Below are 21,149 nucleotides of genomic sequence, written 5' to 3'. Positions count from 1 at the left end.
GAGATCATTTTTCTGAGTGGATGAAGGGAAATTGCTTGGCCACATTGTTTCTAAAGGTGTTAAAATCAATCTAGCAAGAATACAAGGAACTTAACAGGTACCATTACCCTCAAGAAAATAGACAGTGTAGTCCTTATTTGGTTGAATCAATGTCATGAGGAGCTTCATGCTTAACTTCAGTAAGATCACTAAGCCTATTTTAGATATGTCAAAGAAATATCAAGAGTTAAAATGGAGTGAGGAAAGCAAAAAGGAATTCCAAGAAGTCAAAGAACCCATTGTAGCAATGCCAATGTTGGTAAGTCTTGATTATTCTAAAGATTTACTGGTGTTTCTTTGTGTGAATAGATACAATTGCGACTGTACTATTTCTTGTCCTTAGTGAGTTTTTGTCATTGAAATCTAAAGCATTGCATTTGGAATTTGAACAATTGGTGTAGTTTTAAGGCCAAAAGCCAAGGAGTACAAGCATAAATATGAAGTTTGTGAAAGAAAAAAGGGCCCTTTGATTTGGGTGTGTCTAATGTTGGTGGTTGTAGGTTCGGAAGACTTATGCATTCTCTTTGTGGATGTAAAGAGGTCGAAAGGCATTTGCCCATTTTTTACTCAATTAAGTTGCAAAGATTGTTAGTAACATTTTTTGCTATTAATTTTAATGCAATTTTAATTTGATAATAAACTGTGTGAAATGTCTATTAATATTTAAATCGTATTTGCAAATTTATTGTTGTTGTGTTAGTTTCACTATGTTACTTTGAATGCCCCTCACCCCGCCCCTCCCCCCCCCACCCCAACAAAGAAATTGCATCACACATCCATTCACTGTAACCCACCTCTTCAATTCTATATAAGCCAAAGCCATTCATTCATTGTATTCCTAATCATCTATTTTATTCTTATTCACCAAGAGTATATCTATTTTGTTTTTATTCACTATATGTGTGTGTGTGTGCAAATAAGAGTGTACATGGTGTGCCTTTATGTTTGTACGTTGTATGTGAGATGGATTATGAACCATTTGGTTCATAACTATTAAGCTATATAAAAGTAGACAAAATAGAATATATATGCAAAATAAACACACGCCTAAATGTATCAAGATTGAGTATATGGTAAGAAAATACCTAGAGTTAGAACCTAAACAAATACTTTTAAGGATCATTATGGCCTTTTGGAGGTTTACTGCATTCACCTGCTGTCACTTTCAGAAAAGCTAGTGTCCTTTCCATATATACAAGCCTATATTTTCATTATTTTTATTAAAAAGTCATGGATAATTCTAAAGTTCAACAAAAGACAAATTTTTTGTATATGTGAAATGTCCATATCGAGTATAGTTATTCATGTTGTTTAAAATTATATATTGTAGACATGCTTTGTAATTTAATGTCTGTACTTAGCTAGACATATTTTTTTTCACTTTAGATCAATGAATATAGAGTATAAGATCATGCCATAACCTTCCAAAAAACTTTACGATAGGGTGACATTTTCAAGAAAATATAATGATTTCAAGTTTGGTTATCCAACACAATTGTTGTTACGAGTCTGATTGTCAACATTCAATTTATGCAAGAAGGATATTTGGACGAAATGAGATCAAAATGGAGTTTGGTTCTAACTTGCTGCGTAGCATATGAAAATTGATGAGTAATGACTACAAAAGTTTCCTTTCCTAAACTATAAATTGTTAAAACCTACATCCTCTATGCAACAAAGGGGAAAAAACTAATGCATAGAATATATAGTTGAGGTGTTCCTCAATGGATTAGCGGAGATAGATTAAATACTCAATATTCATTTCACGAATATTAATCCAGTTTTGTTTACTTGCCATATAAGAGTGAGAATCTCCCTTTGATTTCTGTTCATTTGTCATTTAATTGGTAATTATATTTTCTATTCCTAGATGATAGGTTGCTTTTCATATTCCTATACTGGCCTATTTGTTACGTCGCTAAATGAAATGCTTGCAGGATTCTCTGCGGCAAGCAGTGGCTGTGGTTCCACAGGATACTGTAAGTATCTATTTGCTAGACAACATTTATGGATCCATATTTTATTGATGTTCTAAAGCATTATTGCGTTACCTATGGCTTACCTAAAGTAATTACACCTCAGGTCTTGTTCAATGACACAATTTTCCACAACATATTATATGGCCTACCTACAGCTTCAGAGGCGGATGTAATAAGGGCTGCTAGGCAAGCAGTAAGTCATGGAAGCTTAATATAGTGACTACACGAGTCTCTTTTATATTTTTAATAAAATAGATGAAATCTAAAATTAGCTAACAATAATACGACTAGCTCAGATTAGTTACATGTCTTGATCATTTTGAACAGCATCTACATGAAGCAGTGCTGCAAATGCCTAAAGGATATATGACTGTTGTTGGTGAGCGTGGTCTAAAGGTATATGGCTTAACCTATGGATCCCTGTGAGTACGGTGCTGGTTTTCATTGCATCCAACTATGGTGTTTTTAAGATTCATGACTGTAAAATATTTGATATTTGGCTATGTTTACGATATACATCAAACTTTAAAATTTGTTTCACAACTTTTAAAAGAAAAATATATTCCACAGATACTCTTTACACCAATTAATTAAACAATTAGAGTGCCAAAGAATTTCAGTTTCTGTAGTTCTTTTCTGCATAATGTTGGCATCCCAGTTCTCCACAACTAGAAAAGCAATGAAAAAGAAGAAAATTTGTAGTGGATAGTCCCTGACTGCCCATGCATGTCAGGAAAGCTATATGGCTAGCCAAACCGTACCAAGTAGATCCATCATCCAAAGGTTGAGACAACTTCATTGCTATACCCTAAACACCATAATATATCTCATTTGTATCTCAAAATCCTACAATATAGTCATGAAATGAAGTGTTTACTAACCATAATGCTTTAGAGTCATGACCGAAAACATCTGTTTGTGAATATATGACTGCTCCTCCCTTACCCAAGTTGGATTCACATTTTCCTACTATGTAATAAACAAGGTAGCTATCAATTCAACCATGTAGTTGCCCACACTTTGTTCCAACTCAATACATCACCCCAAGGCATTTTTTCTATGATTCATGATGATGAAGTATGTGTTGCCATAAAATCTACAGGGCCAGATTATGGTAACAAGCGAAAGGATTGCCACTGTCACCTCGGCAACCTTTCCCTTGCTCTTTAGTGTATTGAACAACAAGGGAGACTTTCCTAGATCACCTAAAGGATATTCTAATGCTATGGTTCAAGGTGATGTATAGGAGGTCTATAATACAACCCAGACCAAGGTTCAAATACTCTATTCCTAGACCAAAGATAAGGCTGCTATAAGTTAAGATTTGATTGATGTGCAATAATAAGGTGCACAATGTCATATAGCAGCCCAAAGAAAAGCCCTTCCAGTGATAATCAACAAAGAGGAACAAAAATCTTTCAATAGAAACTAGGAGTAGGGTTAGGAAGTTGATTTTTGTGGATGAAATATACACATAAACAACAAGTGTGACTTAAGAGGTATTGACCATGCACTATGCTATATGTTTCCTTTGTATGTTTTATAGATGCAATTCCTAAATTATGAACCACAACTAAGTTACTGACCAATACAAATTCATTCTTATGCAGAAAATTGCCCTAAAAACCCTAGCGGCTAACTTTAGACGTCTAAGAACAAAGGAAAGAGCAAGGAATTCAATAAAATTTGGATGATCAACACAACGAAGATTAATGCCTTATCCTACTAGGGTTTAATGCAGTCTTCGAGGGTAAATTTCATGGAGACTTTGATGTTGTAAGGGGGGATGACTAGGGCATCCACTTTCATAACCCTAACTATTTTTCTAGTGAGGGGGGGAATTAAATATAAAGAATGCACAATTAGAGTTTCTGTGATATTCCCACTTAGCATAATTGCCAAGTGAAATATCAATTTTGGCCATTTTGTCTTAATTCATGTTTGCACTTAGGAAATGTGGTTCTAGAGGCCCCACCTTGATTTTTTATTAAAGAAAGCCTCAAAACATTAGAGATGGAAGGGAAATATAAAGCCTCTAGTGGAGCATGGGGGCCACCCATGGGGAATTGTGGCCCACATGTGAAGTACACATGCATTGGAGGAAATTCGGTGGGAGGAAATCGAGCTGGGCCCACATGAGCACATTGGATGCACTTTGACAAAAAGGAAGGAAATGCACTCATTTGGAATTCATTCATCTTTGAGAAAACTTGTCTTTGACATAGCACGCTTGAGCTGAAGCCAAGTCTGCAAGTGTTGTTGTCATGTCCCTTCTCAAATACATTTGTAACAAGGTGTTGCTACACAATTTTGCACAATTTTGGCTAAGGAAGAGAACTCATCATTTTCGACTTAGGGACTTAGGGGCAATTCGACTTTCTTTGGTTGCTAGTGGAATGTGGGGGCCACCCACCTGAGAATTCGAACTGGGCCATTCGAATGGCTTGGAGGGAAGTCGAATAGGTGGATGGAGGGGCCCACATGAGGCAAGGGAGACCCAAGGAATTATAAGGATGGAGCAGCTCTCATTTTGGGATTCATTCTTACATCTTGCAAACAAAATTACTTGACTGTTCACTCTGCTGTTTAGCTGAATCCACCGGCTATTTAGCCACGAATCTCTCAAGCAGAAGATTCAACCTCTACTTCCGGGGATCTTCCGTGTCTGCCCTAGAGAGGTAGTTCCACTAGTATTTCAGGAGTTCCGGGGGTGTGTTACAACACTTCCATTCAACACAAAACTGGGAGTGCGTATTTCTGGGTAGCTAGAAATTACGCAGGGGGAATTTGGAGCCAGTAGAGATCAAGTAATTGTCAGGGGAGTTAGGGGACTGAGAGAGCAGCAATAGGCCAACATTCTATGTGATTTTTGGAGCCAGTAGAGCCAACATTCCAGCAGTTCGAATTGTTGGGCTTGGGGACAGCACAGACGCCGTTCCAACAATTTTCATGGAGCTTGGGAGTAGCTACCATAGGTCGATAGCCCATCCAGGAACTCAGGAATTTGATAGTAGGGGTCAGCCCAACATTTTGGGACCATTTCTTGCAGGATTTATAGGCAGTTTTCAGCAGGCCGAGTTTTGCAATTTCAGTTGAAGTTGGGCTCCAAGGGGGTCGAATTTCAGAAGTCTAAACCAGCCAAAATCCTTTGTGGGTTTTTCTGGGTTCAGGCCATGGAGTCCATGGTTAAAAGAACATAATTTTATAGGCATAGGAAGTGGACTTTTCGGCCATTCGAACTTCAGCAGAAAGGCAGTTTTTTGGGCAGCACAGTGCAGATTGGTGCAACAGTTGGACAGCCTTCAATTCAACCATTTTCTCACCTCGGTTTGGTCATGCTTTTCCATTGAGACAAGCCCAGGTGCACCATCTTATTATCCATTGTATTTTGCCTTCAAAAAAGTAATAAAATGGCTTAGTAGTTCTTTATTTGCAGCATTTCCTTCGGTGTTTAATGTTTATTTCGTTTTTATATTCTGTTGCATAGATTATTTGCTTTATATCACTTGTATTCCTATTTAGGATCATTACAGTGATACCAGAGCCTAGTTCTTGGCTCAGTTGTGGGGATTATCTCCTATTAGAGAAGGGGACCAACAGAACATCATCTACTAAAGGCAGAGGTACCGAAGCAGAGAAAGAGAGCTAGCGATTACTCCAGACATGGAGGACAGAGGGAAAGCAGTAGTAGAAGAGGAGGACATGGTGGAACCCAAGAGTAGGGAAGAGATGGCTTTTGATAGCCTCCTGAGGGCCCTGAATGACTTAGCCAAGGGTCAGAAAGATATGCTAGAAGAGATCAAGTCGCAGAACAGAGAGAGGACCACTCCTAGAGGGTTTATGTTTGGGGAAACTTCTGGGGCCTCTCAGCCATTCGAACATCCCTCACCAGCAGCGCAACACCCATCAGCCAGTGGGCCAACTCGTGCTACACTGCCTTCTTTTGTACCAGTGGCACAAATCGAACCTGCAAGGGGTGAAGACCCCATTCAGATGGGAGACTATTTCAGAGAGTGGCAGTCTATGGATGCAGACTTTAAGGAAGCCCTCTCTTTCAGAGATTTCTGCAAGCTCAAGCAGAGTGAGAAGAACAAGGGTTATGGAGGACAGGGAACCCAGAACTATGAGTTGCAGAGGACCATAGGGAGGATGTACTTCCCTTCTTTCGGTGGCACTACCAAGTGCATGGCTAAAGCTTGGGTTGAGAAGATGGACACCTACTTCCAACTCAACCAGATGACAGAACATGAAGCCATCAAAATGGCCACGCTACACATGGAGGGGGAAGCCCATGACAAATGCAAACTCGAAGTAAGTGATTCCACATATGTAGATGATCCCGAGATAGCTTTGCGTAGGTCCCTAGGAACTGCGTGGTTCCTCCATGTGCAACTCGTAGTTTGGCCAAGTGAAACTCGTAATCCTCAAGAGTGGAGTGCTAAGAGTTGAAGAACCTGAGATAACCATGAGATGAGGCCCCACCTAATCTTCAGTCCAAATATACCATGGAATATTCCTTCAGTGCATGAGCTCCTCTAATAAATTCGATTTTCCACATGTGCAACTGCTGCTTTATCTCTAGGAAATTCGATTTTATGAAATAATGGTGTATTTATGATGCGGTGTGCTCAGTCATCTTCCACATGTCTGTTGTATCAACTCTTTGACTTAGGATAATTTCCAAGTCATTTCCACATCATTTTGTCACATGGAATAATTTATTTCTCTCTAGTTTATTTAATTATAGTATAATTAAATGCCACAATTTCCACTAAACTCAGGAAATGTGGGTTTTGAGGGTCTAAAACACATTATTAACTCCTCAGAGTGTGTCATAGTAGAAATTTGAGGGTGAGAGGTGTAATTTTGATTACTCATACCCCATACAATTTCTCTAGGTTACACTTATTACAATCTAAATACAATTTTGTTTGCAATTTTTGACCTGTGGGAAATCTAAAAAATTAAAAAGTGACTACCTAGACCTAATCAAATTTCACGAAATTTTTTGTGTGATCTAGTATGGTAATATAGATCAACTCTAGACACTAAGATGTGTTAGGGGCTCAACCTTCAAACCGTCACCCCGGCTTTGGGGTAAAAAGTGAGTGAAAAAACCTATAAAAGTATCCGCCTATGAAAAAAAGGGATAATTAACCAGATAAAAAAAACACTCAAAGATGTACTCGTTTGTTGATCGAGTCCTAGCATCCTAGGCCTATTACAGACTCAAAACTCATCATTACTAGTATCACTTATCGCATTTCCCCACAGGGTGTGGAATCTAGGTACAAGAAAGATGATGAGAAGATAGAAATAGAGTTAAAAAACTCTGTTGACTAATGATATCTGATGGTACAAGTGTCCTTTGGAGCATCCTTGGGCATGGACTCTTTCATATAATCATCAGGTTCCATCCCAGTGGTCAACATTTGGCTCCATATGGGGATGCATGCTAGATATGAAGTGATAGTGCGCAAGAACATGGAATCTGCATCCATCGACAAAAGACATATATCAGTAGTATCCGTTCAAAACATCATCAAATGAAATAAAGTACAGAAATGAAGACATGGAAATTTATTCTAAGAGCATAAATGACAATTTATTCATGAAATAAAACTAATTAAACAAAAATGACAAGGGATAAGGTTAGAAATATGATACAAAAAGATGCCCCATGGCATCAGATATTTTCTTTGTAGAACAATTTGAGCAATTGGTCGTTCACAGGTAACTCGAGTGGTTCTCCATCCAAAGTGCTCAAATGGTAGGAATTTTGTCCAGCTGCTTCCCTGATAATGTATGGTCCAAGCCACAAACTGTCAAACTTACCATGATTACCTAGCTTTTCATTCTTGTGATCCCATAGCAAAACCATATCATTGTTAGAAAACATTCTATTCCTAGATGATTTGTCAAAATTTCTTTTTACCTTAGATTGATTTTTACAACAATGCTCAAAGGCTCTTCTTCTGGTTTCATCCAATTCTACAATTTGGTCAATCCTACATTGCACAACATCTTTATCCAATGTAAAACTTTGTATCAATTGGTAAGCTAGTAGTTGAAATGCACAGGAAGGGTAACATCCAAGCCATAAACTAACTCAAAGGGACTTTTCCTAGTGAATAGTTGACAAGCTTGGCAACCTCTAACATACTTGTGCACATCAGCAAAAATAGAAGGCCAAAAATAACCATCTCTCAAGATTTTGTGGGTAGTAGTCTTAGCAGCATAATGCCCTCCACAAAACCCTGAATGAAACTCAAATAGAAGCTTTTTGGCTTCAACTTCATCAACACAGCTAAGTATTACCCCCTCCGGTTTTCTCCAACCCAGATCATCATTCATAATGCAATACTTAGTTGCTCTGAGCCTTAATGCTCTTCTCTTATGGCCAACTAAATGGTTAGGACATGACAAATTTTGCAAATAATAAACAATGTCTTTATACCATTCAAGTTGACCTAATATTTGAAGTTTTGATGAAGTTAATTCCAAATCATTTTGACAAATCATTCTTATTGCTTTTCCATGGTGTTATACTTCAACTCGCACCCTTGAAGGGACCTACTCATAAAAGAAATAGGTTGCTCATGCCCTTCATTATTCTTTTGAAGCAACAACTGAGCAATAGTATCTTTGGATGCAAAAGAGAAAACCAAAAACTCCCTTGAATATTAGGGCTTACCAGAACATGTGCTTTGACAATAGAATCCTTTATTTCCTGAAAACCTTTTCTACCTTCATTTCCCCAAACAAACTTAACATCTTTTTTTAAGAGGGTTTGGATTGGTTTAGCAATCTTAGCATAATTTGGAATGAATCTTCTAAGAAAATTAATCTTTCCTAAGAAGGATTGAAGGGTTTTAATATTATGAGGCAAAGGAATCTTTTGAATAGCCTCAACTCTTTCAAGGCCAAGCTTGATCCCATCCTTTGAAATGATGTGACCAAGTAACTTCCCTTCAGTCACTCCAAAAATAGATTTAGTAGGATTTAAGGATATTCCATACTCTCTACACCTATCAAAAACATGCCTTAGGTGGTCTATATGGGAAATTCCATTTTTAGAAAAAAACAGATAAGTCATCTTGATAGATCTCAATAAATTTCCCAATTAGACCCTTAAAGGCATAGTCCATAGCCCTTTGAAAAGTTGCCTTAGCGTTCGTTAATCCAAAAGGCATCCTCAAATATTCAAAAGTACCCCATGTTGGGTGTGGAGCCTGATTATGTTCTTTATTTAGAGGTATCACTGCATTATACCCCAGTTCGTAATGTGGCGGCAATGTCACCCGTAGTATTTGCGCTGCAAGGGGGGTCAAGGGGGGGGGGGGCTGCGATATTTGGGAGCCCCCTTGGCGAGGGAACGGGGGTAGCGCCCCCGAAGCTAAAAATAGATTTTAAATTGCCTTGTAAAATGTTGTAATTTCGTAGTCAATCTAGGTCATTCATTAGGCGGAGATCTGACGATAAAAGTTATGTTTAGGCAGCTGCGGTCTTTGGGAGCGCCCCCCCCCCCCCGATGTAAAATTGCCTTGTAAAATGTTGTAATTTCGTAGTCAATCTGGGTCGTTCATTAGGCGGAGATCTGACGGTAGAAGTTATGTTTAATTTAGGGTTATTTCCCCTAGAAGGCAACCCCTCGCTATATATGAGGGAATTGTATTGCGTCTATGTAGATCTGTATTCTGAGTGAGAAAGAGAGAGGAGATTGTGTGAGAGCGAAGAGGGAATTACAGCGGATCTACTGTAGGTTGTATCTCTTCAATTTTCTGGATAATATAAAAGGAAGGACTGGTTGTCTCTCTATGGACGTAGCGCAAATTGGGTGAACCACATATATCTGTGTCTCTCTTGTTTTATGTGTTTTTTGTGTTTATATTTCTGCAATATATTTTATGTGTTCCATTGGTCTGTAATATATAATTTTCTAACACCCCATGGTGTGGTGAATGTTGTCTTATGTCTATCTCAGTGATGCGGGGGAGCGCCCCCCCCCCCCTTCGAACCCGCTCCCGAAGCGCGCTCCGGGCGGGAGCGGCTCGGGAGCGGGTCGGGAGCGCGCTCCCCAAATCGCTCCCGGACGGGAGCGATTTTCGGGAGCGCGCTCCCGTAAAAAAATTTGCGCTCCCTGGTCTGTGAGGGAGCGCTTCAGGGAGCGATCGCTCCCGCGCTCCCGGAGCGCTTTTTAATGCCCGGGAGCGATCGGGGAGCGATCGCTCCCGGGCATTAAAAAACGCTCCGGGAGCGAATTTTAAAAATTCGGGAGCGATTCGGCGGAAAAAAATTCCGCGGACCCGAAAAAAACAAAAAATTTAACTTATTTTTTTGGATTTATAAGCCCAATGGGCCAAAACAAAATCATTTCAATGAGATTGAGCTTGAGTTTGAGAGCAAAGGAGCAAGGAGCAAGAGCTGAGGAGCAAGGAGCCAGAGCTGAGGAGCGAGGAGCAAGTGCCAAGGAGCGAGGAGCAAGCTTGCAGAGGTAAGTAACTTAATCATTTAGTTAGTTTAGCTGGTTAGGTGGTTAGTTTGGTTAGTTTAATTTACCTGTTTGAGTTTAAAGATCATTAATTTAAATTAAATTAATAAATTAAATGAATTAATCCCAATAAACTAAATTAATTTGCAGATTCAAGACTCAAACCCTACAAACATCAAACACGATGGACCTGGGGATTTTTATTGGCATTTTCCTCTTCCTGGTCCCTTTTCTGGTTATTATGGTGGTGGAGAGTAGGAAACGGAGGGGGCCTGAAACTGAAGAGGTGGATGAAGAAGCCGGAGGAAGTCAAATAGGTGAAAACCCCAGTGAGGAGGATGTGGAGGAGGGTGAACATGAGGGTCAAAAAACTAAACAAGACCAAACTCCATTGTGGAAATATGTTCAGAGGCCTGAAGCAGGGAGAGGGGGTGGAACCACTAAATTTCATTGCCCCCATTGCAATTCTGATTTCACAGGCTCATACACCCGTTTGAGAAGACACCTTTGCGGGAAAAGGGCATGGGATGGAGAGAAACAAATAGGAATCAGAACTTGCGACAAGGTGTCAACAGAAGATAGAGCCAAATACATAAAGGAAGAGGAGGACGCCCAATACAAAGCAAAAAGATCAAGGGGTTTCTTTGAAAGCTCACAAAGAACTCCTTCAGCATCCTCCCAAGGCAGTGGATATGGACATGGAGGCTCAGGGTCATCATCTTTACGCCGTAGAACCATATCAGATTTCCTTGATGAGGGGTGTAGGAATGATGTGGATTCAAAAATTTACAGGTTCCTCTATGCAAATGGGATACCATTCAATGTTCTACGCTCACCTTATTGGCACGAAATGGTTTCTGCCATAAATGATGCCCCTAAAGGATACAAGAGCCCTGGGTATGACAAGGCAAGAACAGTTGGCCTTGATCATGAAAAAGCAAAAATATCACATTCTTTGAATAAAATGACAAGTTCTTGGACTGACAATGGGGTGTCCATTGTATCTGATGGATGGACAAATGTAAAAGGCAAGCCATTGATAAGTGTTCTTGCTGTGTCTGTTAGTGGTCCCATCTTTCTAGCTTCACATGATTACTCAGACAAGTTCAAGACCGCTATCAACATTGCAGAAGCATTGCTTGAAACAATTGAGCGTATTGGCCCATACAATGTCATCCAAGTCATCACTGATAATGCTCCTAATTGTAAGGCAGCGGGAGCAATTATTGAGGATAGATACCCGAACATATTTTGGTCTGGATGTTTGGTTCACACATTGAACCTTCTGTTGCATGATATTGTCAAAAACAAAAATGAACAATACCAATGGATTGGTGATTTGTACAAGAAAGGAAAAAAAATGATAAAATTTATTACAAATCATAGCAATACCCATGGCCTTTTCCGCAGTCACTCGAGATTGGAGTTGCTGAAGATTGCGAGGACTAGATTTGGTAGCTATTACCTCACCTTCAGGCGCCTTTTGAAGGTAAGAGAGGGTTTAGCTAGCATGGTATCAAGTCCAAATTGGCAGGTGTTAAAGGAAAGGGCTACAAATGTAGCTGACATTGCAGGTTTTGAAACGGTGGAGGAGGCCGCTCTTGATGGGCAGTTTTGGACAACTGTGAGACAGGTATTGGATTTCACCAAGCCAATTTATAACATGATTCGGTTTGCAGATACAGACAAACCAGTGATTGGTGAGGTGTATGAGCAAATGGATACCATGTTGGGGGAAATAAAAGACATTGTTAATAACAGAGATCCCGACTTGTACAATCTGATTCACGATTGTGTGTGTCAACGGTGGAAAAGGCTTAACCTTCCACTACATTGCTTGGCGTATATCCTTACGCCAAAATACTACTCAGATTCTTGGTTGGGCAAACCTGCAGCAGGGGGTGGTGTTAGGACCAAACCCCATTTAGATCGAGAGGTAACTAAAGGATATCTGGATGCATTAGAAAAGTTGGTGCCTGACAGGGAGGAATGTGCAGCTGTGCGCCTTGAAATAGGCAGATACTTCACTGGCAGTGGTTTGTATGGTAACTTCCATGCAATGGACGACAAAGATAAATTTGATTCTCTCACATGGTGGGAAACATATGGCGGCGACGGACTTTTGCGAAAATTGGCATTGAAAGTTCTTGCACAGGTTGTAAATTCTTCTTCTGCAGAGAGGTGTTGGAGCACCTACAGTTATATACATAATGTGAAAAGAAACAGGCTCAACGAAAACCGAGCAGAAAGCTTGGTTTATGTGCACTACAATTTGAGGTTGTTGAGCCATTACTGTGATCGGGCTAATGAAGATCCCACATATAAAATTTGGGACAATCACCCTGAGGACGACAATTTGGAAGATGGCATTGTACATATGGAAGAACTAGAAGATGAGCTTGTACGGGATGAAGCTGAAGCAGCTGCAGCAGCCATGCCACCTCCACCTCCACCATCCAGTTCTCGGGGCCCGAGTCTTGTTCCATTGCTGTCGCCACCTCCATCGACACCCTCGCGTGGAGGCTCTAGTTCTGGTCGTCGGTCTGGGCGGGAGACTCCTAGAAGACCGCCAAGACCTACTTATACTCCTGGAGACTCTCGTGGCAAGGGCCACTTGTAGATTTACAGTTTACTTGTCTTTTTTAGTTTCTATTAGACTTGTGACTTGTCACTTTAGTTTTCATAACTGTTCAGTGTTGAGTTTTGAGTCCTTGACTCTTGACTCTTGACTCTTTCATATCATTATGACATTATGATATTTTTTGTAAACATTATATCACTGGTGACTGTGACAATGAAAATTTGAAGTTTGAAGTTGGGCCTTGGCAATTATAACTCATTGGTAATGATTGTGAATTATGAATATGATGCTTTGTGAAAGACTAAAGTTGTTTCATTTCATCTCATTATTCATGTTTCATTTTATAAATTTTTAACATTTCATATCATGTTAACAGTTAGAAGTTAGGACTTAGAAATATCTTCGATATTACTTCTTGTAATGGTTAAACTTGGCTTACAAGTACAACTTGTTACTTTGGTGATCAATGATGATAAATGTTATTGAATTGAATGTTATTTTAATTTATTATTTTACTAAGGTTGATGACGATTATAATTTCTAGATGATTGATGTGATATGGTTCAATGATCAATTTATGTTTTTTTATGTTTTTTATGTCTATTTCATCATTCTACATGTTTTTGTTGACATATATGTATCAAAAATTAAAAAATATAAAAAATATATATATTTTTAAAAAATCGCTCCCCGATTCGCTCCCAAACCGGGAGCTTCTGAAAATGGTCGCTCCCGCTCCCGCTTCCGCTCCCGCTCCCCGCTCCCAAGTAACACTGGTCTATCTTCCTTCTTCACCAAGACTTCATTGTATCTCGAAAATCCATATAACAAAGACATCATTCCAAATCTTGTTACCCTTTGCAATAATGTTTCCATATTAGGTAAAGGGTAATTATCTTTTTTACAAGCTAAATTAAGATTTCGAAAATCTACACATAGCCTAATTGATCCATTATTCTTCCTTACAATAACAAAGTTTGAACACCATGTGAAAAGCCTAGTGTGAGCAATAATACCAACCTGAAGCATCTTTTGCACCAAGGGGGCTAACTTAGGATTGATTTGCCTAAGTTTCTGCCTAAAGGGTTTGGCATTTTCATCTTTAAGAGGAATAGTATGTTCCATAACAACTTCCTTATAACCTTTCAACTTATCATATGAAAAAGCCAAAACATCTTTATATTCATGAAGTAAATTTATCAAATTCTTCCTTTCTTGCTCATTGGTACCCTTGCCTATTTTAATAATCTTTGGATCATGAGAGGTACCAATATTCATTTCAATGAATTCCCCTGTGTCAATTTTCTTATCATCTTTTCTCTTTGATGCATCATGTATGTCAAACACTTGGTCCAAGGCTACACACTCCCTAAGAGTGGGATTTTCACCACATTACACTCATAATCACATCCTTCATCTTTGTAGCCAGCATTAAATTCAGAAAATTCCTTCATGTTATTTAAAAAACGAACCACTTGGCTTTCATCATTAAAAATTTGCCAATACTCAAGATTATCAGGAACTGATGGCCTAAAGATAATATCCATCTTAATTTTATCATCTATCAAGTTATCTCCAAGTTGTAATGTAGATGCAACAACAGCCAGCTCATCAACTTGTTTATTTCCTTCACTAGGAATTGCTTGAAGGTTTAATGCATCAAAATAATCCATATTTTCCCAAACAACATTTCGATACTTCTTTAATCTATCATTCTTGCATGCAAATTGATTCTTAGTTTGAATAATGACTAGATCAGAATCCCCCATGATAATAAGCAACTTTATCCTTGTGTCTTTTGCCAACTCAAGACCCAACAATAGAGCCTCATACTCTGCTACATTGTTGGTTGCATCGAATTCCAACACCTTTACCATACCTAGAATGGGAACCATCAAAATTCATGTGCCAAACTCTATCTTTCTTACAATCCACCTCCTTCTCCAAAGGAGGAAAAGAATTAGCCAGGATAGCATAGTTTCCCAAGTTATCAGTTTCATACACAATTTCATTATGAGGCTCCTTGGGATTTTCTATATGAAACTCTCTCCAATTCCCTATCCAATCTAACCATGATGCCATCACTATTAGGAAGGTAGAATAACTTAAATCCATTTGCAAACTACCCCTAATATCAGCTCTCCACTTTCTAGACAATAACATCCCCTAAGCATCAGGCACATCAATCACCACAATATTCATGGTGATCATAATGTTAGGATGTACAGCTAAGTGGACTTGAAGATCTTTTATCAAACCACACACTTCAATGATCTTTGAATCCATTGCAAAAATGTTGTGGTAGGGTCTAGAAATCCTCAAATTTAACTGATTCATGACTTTCTTAGTCATGACACAAGATGATGCCCCAAAGTCAAACATACAATTGTGTAAAAGCATTCCATTGACCAACATAGTGATGAAAAAAGGTTGGTGGTCTCTGTTATCTCTACACATATCACTACTTTGCAGAGTGATAGGGGCATCCTCATATCTATCCTTAGAAAAATTAGACATTTCTTTTCCATTGGGAGCATCAATGGCTTTCAACAATTTATATCTTTGGGAAGGAATCTTCATGATTTCAGTGACAGGAACTAAAATCTTAGCATTATTAATCCATCCTCCCAAGTCAATATTCAACTTCGATGTGGGTGGAGTGAAAGTTTTACTATGATTTCTTTCTTTATTCTTTCCCCTTTCCTTATCCTTGGCTATCTCTAAAATCTGAGTTGATGAAGGCTTCTCTCCATATAACTCAGTGATCCTATCCATATATTCAAAATTATTTATACTATAGGAGGATGGAGACTTTTTATTTACCTTCTAACTACTCTCCATAACTCCCATCCAATTTTCCAAGGACAAATGATCCTCTTCTCCAACTACATTGATTTGCTCACTTGTTCCCACCATATCTCCTTCTAGGATCCTTCTTGCATAAGGACAAGTGAGTTCATCATGTATGTCATCAGAAGGTCTACAATAAGGCATGGAATAATCAACTAAGTTTGTAGACTTGTTGGACACCTAATCCTCAATGGGTTAGTGTGGAAGTCGAATGGACAAAAGCAGTCCAAGAGACCTTGGGATCTGAAACCCAAGAGTCACATAATGTACTATAAATGTATATCTCATGTTAATAAAAAATGTATTGCAGGTTTTATCTTTCATATTGTCTTTGTTGTCCATGTGTGTTTAACATGGTATCAGAGCTGGTACGTTCATAACCTTCTCAATATTGTGTAAGCCATGATGTGTGGGTTGTGTAGTTTTCTTCCTCAGGGTTTATCCTTTAGTTAAAAAAAAATGAGATGTTGTTATTCCTTGAGCAACCGGCCTAAGCTGCCTTGAATAGTGTTGACCTAGTCTTCATTACCTGTAACGCTCCATTAATTCTGCCTGCCTGTTCTTCTGAATACAAAAATCGCTCTCTGACTGTCATAAACGTTTAAAAAAAAAAGAGCGTCATTACACCTGCGCCTCTACTGCCTGACAACTCACCTGATTATTCTCACTTGCGTTACTGAATGTGTTTGAACGCCTCTGTCCTGCGTCTTTGCCACGCCTGTGCTGCCCTAACGCTCTCTCACCTAACGTTCTCTCACCTAACGCTCTCACCGTTCTGAGAGACTCCATACGCAGCTGGATTGTTGAACGCTGCCTGACAAAGAAATGTGGAGGACGCAACTGGTATCATCGTTCTGAATGTGCAGTACATTAAAACTGGTAACGGGTTTGTATATGCATTGTTTACACGCTGTTTGTATATGCCTTGGACACTGTCGGTTCAGTTATTGGATATACAATGTATACAACGCTGCTTATATTGAATTCATAATGTATACAATGCTGAGAATTGTTGCGGTGTTTTATGTCTGCCACCCGTTGCCATGAAAACAAAAATTTTCTGTTGAGTATTGTTGCGGATTTCTAGTCTCCGGTTGGAACCGTCCGTGTGCTCAGCAAAAGGAATCTCATAATCTAGCAAGTTAAGGTCTGCGGCTGCTGCTCTTGCCTGTGTAATTTGAGGGATCTTTTCTATCAAAGGGCCAAGAAAAATGGTGAAAATTGTACTGTTTGAGGTTCGAGCCTGCGGGATTGTGTAGAGGAATATTTTTGCCTCGAGTTTTTCTCGCGGTTTTGAGGTTGATGATAAGCATTGACATTGATTAAGCTAGCATAGAGCCCTACTGCACGCTCATACAGCGCAATCATGGCACCCACTGATCGAGGAGTTACTTCCTGCACTGTCACTGTCAGAGACTCTCGATTGTTTGAGTAAAGTGCAGACCTTGTCCCCTGCAACATACCAAAAAGGTAGTCCCCACAAGTAACACCAGGTTCAAGTTCCCAGTCATGACCTGGTGGTCTGTCGCGGAGCACCTCAATAAAGGTTACAAAGAAGTTGTGAACTCCTTCTCTCAGTTGTTGAATATAGGCATGTTGATCTGTGCTTCCTTTGTTCCCATATACAGTTAGGCCTTGGTTGACCCGGTTCCCATCTAAATCAAACTTTTTTCCAAGAGATTCCATGACAAACTGTTGCAGATAGCGGCTAAATAAAAGCAGGCTATCTTTATAAGGAAGAACAACCATATCCTTGAAACCTTTACCATCAGAGGCCCAATACCAGCATAGTGCCAACAAGGCTGCAGGATTGGTTTTAACCACAGGAATCCTTGTCGCTTCATCCATAATAGATGCACCGGTAAGCATTTCCCTGATATCAATACCCTGAAGAGCTGCTGGAAGCAGTCCAACAGCTGACATTTCAGATGTTACTTATGTCGCTTGTAAAGACTTCAGCACAAGCTGCAAAGATTCATTCTCTTGAGCCTTGATGGAAGAAATGAGCTCCTTATAACTAGTACGCTCATATTCCAGAAAAACATCCTGAATTCCAAGATCCCTATATACAGCCTTAACGTCTGCATCACAAGAAGGATTTCTCTTCCCATAATTGGCATATAATCATTGAAGTTGGCTCTCGTTGGCCCGTTCAAGGGCTTGCACCACCAACGCCCATGGATTCTGGACCCAATACCGAGAAACTTGTTTCAAACTCATGACTTAAATGAAACCTTTTGGTAGCTAACCATGATTTGAACTATCTCTCCTGGTTATGTTCTTTTATGAATTCACTGGAACAGTATGGATATAACCATGAGTCTGAGTGCATGTTTGGGAGTTGGAAGACTTGGCATAATGCGATGTCGATTTTCTACATTGTGATGGTTCGCTAGAACAGTTTGACTCTAGGGTCTCGGTGGTTCATTATACAGTATTGAAGTTGGAAGTTTATTACAAAATTCTCGTTGGCATTTGATTTTTTGGGCATTCAAACATTGTTACCCTCATCACAACAGCCTGATTGTGGACCATTCATCTGTACTACTTATAGACTTGCTGCAAGGACTTCTCAAGTTTGAGCCTTCGGAACGTTTGAAAGCTTCAGAAGCTTTGAGTCGTCCATTCTTCTTAGAGGGCACCAAATTTCATAAATATGGTGCAAACAAATAATGAGAATTCTGATTCACTGCTCGGGACAATGTTGAATTGTTATCAACTTCGTTGGTATTACAATGGCTATTGAAGAGAATCGACCGCATTAGGGGATCTTGGCATTATCTGCAAGCTGGAATCCAATGGCATTGAGTGTGTAGCTATATGTCATTGAGTGTCTTTATTACTCTTGGTGTCTTCGGGCCCGTGCATTGACAATTTTAGACATTGAGCTTATACATAAACGGGTTCAGGTTTCTGTGTGGAGACTTTGGAGAGGAGGAAGTCACGAGGTAATTTGTTTCTGGCTGAAGTTTTGGTATAGCCGCATATGGAAACATATATTTCTTTTGGATTTTCGTTATGCTGCTGGAAAACACCCTATGCATGAACAAAGTTGAATGTCTCAATTTGTCTTCCACTATTGATCAACACTTCTACAACATTTGCCATTTTATTATTCAAGTCCAAGGGAATGACAAAGTTCATGTTTCTATCTGCAACGGTACTGCGGACAGACTTTCAGATTTGATATTTTGAAAAGCTTCTCTGAGTAGTATAATATCGATGCTCTTCTTCTAAGTTACCACAAGTTCAGTAAGTATTGCAGAGAAAGAAATCAGTTTTGTATATCGCTCATTGATTTATTTGTGTGCTGACCTGGAGCTGTATTGAATGCATCGAAAACTGTGATTAAAGCTGCCTGAATACGTTATGATGCTGCCTGAAATACGTTGAAGCTGTTGTTTTAAATAAGTTTGCAGTTGCTGCTGCCCCAATTGTGGCATTGTATTTAAAACTCATTATAGTGCATTGATTCCTTGATTCCACTGCTGCATAAAGATTTTGGTGAGCTGATTGTAATCCTTTATATTGCACACTGATCATTTGCTAACATTTATAAAGGATATTGCTGTGTACTGTGAGTAGATATTACTTTTCTGCATTGAGTAGTAGTTGTGATCAGTTTTTTAAGGTGTAAATCAGACATTGAAGAAAAAATGGCCAGAACCAGTGAAGTATTACAGTTCCTTAAAACTCTGATATTATCTACTGTTGATGACACATTACAAATCAGCAAAGGATCTCTCTCAGAAATTCAGACATGTCTACAAAATGCACAGGAAAAGATCGATTTTTTGCAGCTTGAATCACAGCTACAGCAAGAAGAGCTACATCAAAATAGACACCATTCTGAACCTGTTTTTGTTCAGAACATTGAGACAACCACCCATCAGCAGCATGTTAATAATGTTACAGTTCATTCAAATAAAGCAACAGTTGTATATGCAGATGCAGAAACTCAGTCTGCACTTCCCAAGCCCATCATCAGACCTTGGGAACAGCTTGTCCACAACAAGCACAAAACTGGTCTTGGATATGACAAGGACTTGTCCTTTCATATTCCAGACTATGCCAAGCCCATTCAGTTTCAGAGTGCTGGATTCATTCATGACAGTTCACTTGCTCCTCATGACAGTTCACCTCCAGCTGTTCCAGATTCTGCCCCTCTTCCACAACAACAACAACAACAACAACAACAACAGCAGATCGTGAAATGCCAACACTGTGACCGAGTTGGCCATCTGAAAGATTACTGTTTTGATCTTCATCCATGTAAGCACTGTCATAAAACCAACCATTCTTCACACAGATGCTTCAAAAACAAACGTCCTGCAAGAACAAAGATTCATCTTGGATGGATCGCTTCTTGGCAATGGGCATCAACAGCCAAGAAGATATTCCAAACACATGTCAGAACTTGTTCCAGAGTATTGAACAGTCTTGCAGTTGAGTTTTCTCACCTTGTATCTGACAGGGGGGAAAATGATGGTCATCTACAAGCTTCAAAGCCACATCAAGCAAGCCTGAGCCACAACCTGCCACACCAGTTTCAGAGTTGTAGCCAGAGACAAAGATGCCTGAACATGCCTTCAGTTGGCAATCTGGGACACTTCCTCTAGCAGAAGACTTCAGCTTCTTGCCAGTTTTGGAAGAATTCCAGGAACACAATTGAGAACACTTCCTCTAGCAGAAGACTCCAGCTTCTTGCCAGTTTTGGAAGAGTTCCAGGAATTGCATTAAGCATTCCAGAGTTGTTGGTTATCCTTAAACCATCACAGGTTGAGACTTCCCTTTTCAGGTTGAAGTTTTGCCTTTTATGCGGGGTGAGACCTCCCTTTTATGGTTGAAGGTTTCCCTCTTTAAAACAATAGGATCACTTCCTCTAGCAGAAAACTTCAGTTTCTTGCAGTGTTGCGGGGGAGCGCCCCCCCCCTCGAACCCGCTCCCGAAGCGTGCTCCGGGCCGGAGCGGGTCGGGAGCGCGCTCCCAAAATTGCTCCCGGACGGGAGCGATTTTCGGGAGCGCGCTCCCTTAAAAAAATTTACGCTCCCTGCTCTGATAGGGAGCGTTTCAGGGAGCGATCACTCCCGAGCTCCCGGAGCGCTTTTTAATGCCCGGGAGCGATCGGGGAGCGATCGCTCCCTGATCGCTCCCGGGCATTAAAAAACGCCCCGGGAGCGACTTTTAACCGGCCGGGAGCGGTTCGGCG

General features: G+C 39.8%; 1 protein-coding gene across 1 annotated transcript in view; it reads left to right on the top strand.

Moving 5' to 3' along the window:
- LOC149222478 (ABC transporter B family member 25, mitochondrial-like) overlaps positions 1-21,149 on the top strand; it is a 553,005-nt gene that overhangs the window by 326,769 nt on the left and 205,087 nt on the right. Inside the window, exons 10-12 of the mRNA XM_089385458.1 lie at positions 1,977-2,018; positions 2,122-2,211; positions 2,346-2,414. Of these exons, the coding sequence (XP_089241584.1) occupies positions 1,977-2,018; positions 2,122-2,211; positions 2,346-2,414 (201 nt within the window). The remainder of the gene's footprint in view (positions 1-1,976; positions 2,019-2,121; positions 2,212-2,345; positions 2,415-21,149) is intronic.

This window comes from Pinus tabuliformis, chromosome Q, assembly GCF_031772625.1.
Source record: "Pinus tabuliformis cultivar Carrire ecotype Pingquan chromosome Q, CPIR1, whole genome shotgun sequence".
In the NCBI taxonomy this organism is placed as follows: Eukaryota; Viridiplantae; Streptophyta; class Pinopsida; order Pinales; family Pinaceae; genus Pinus; species Pinus tabuliformis.
Note: the sequence above shows the minus strand (reverse complement) of the source record. Positions and strands in the feature narration are given on the sequence as shown.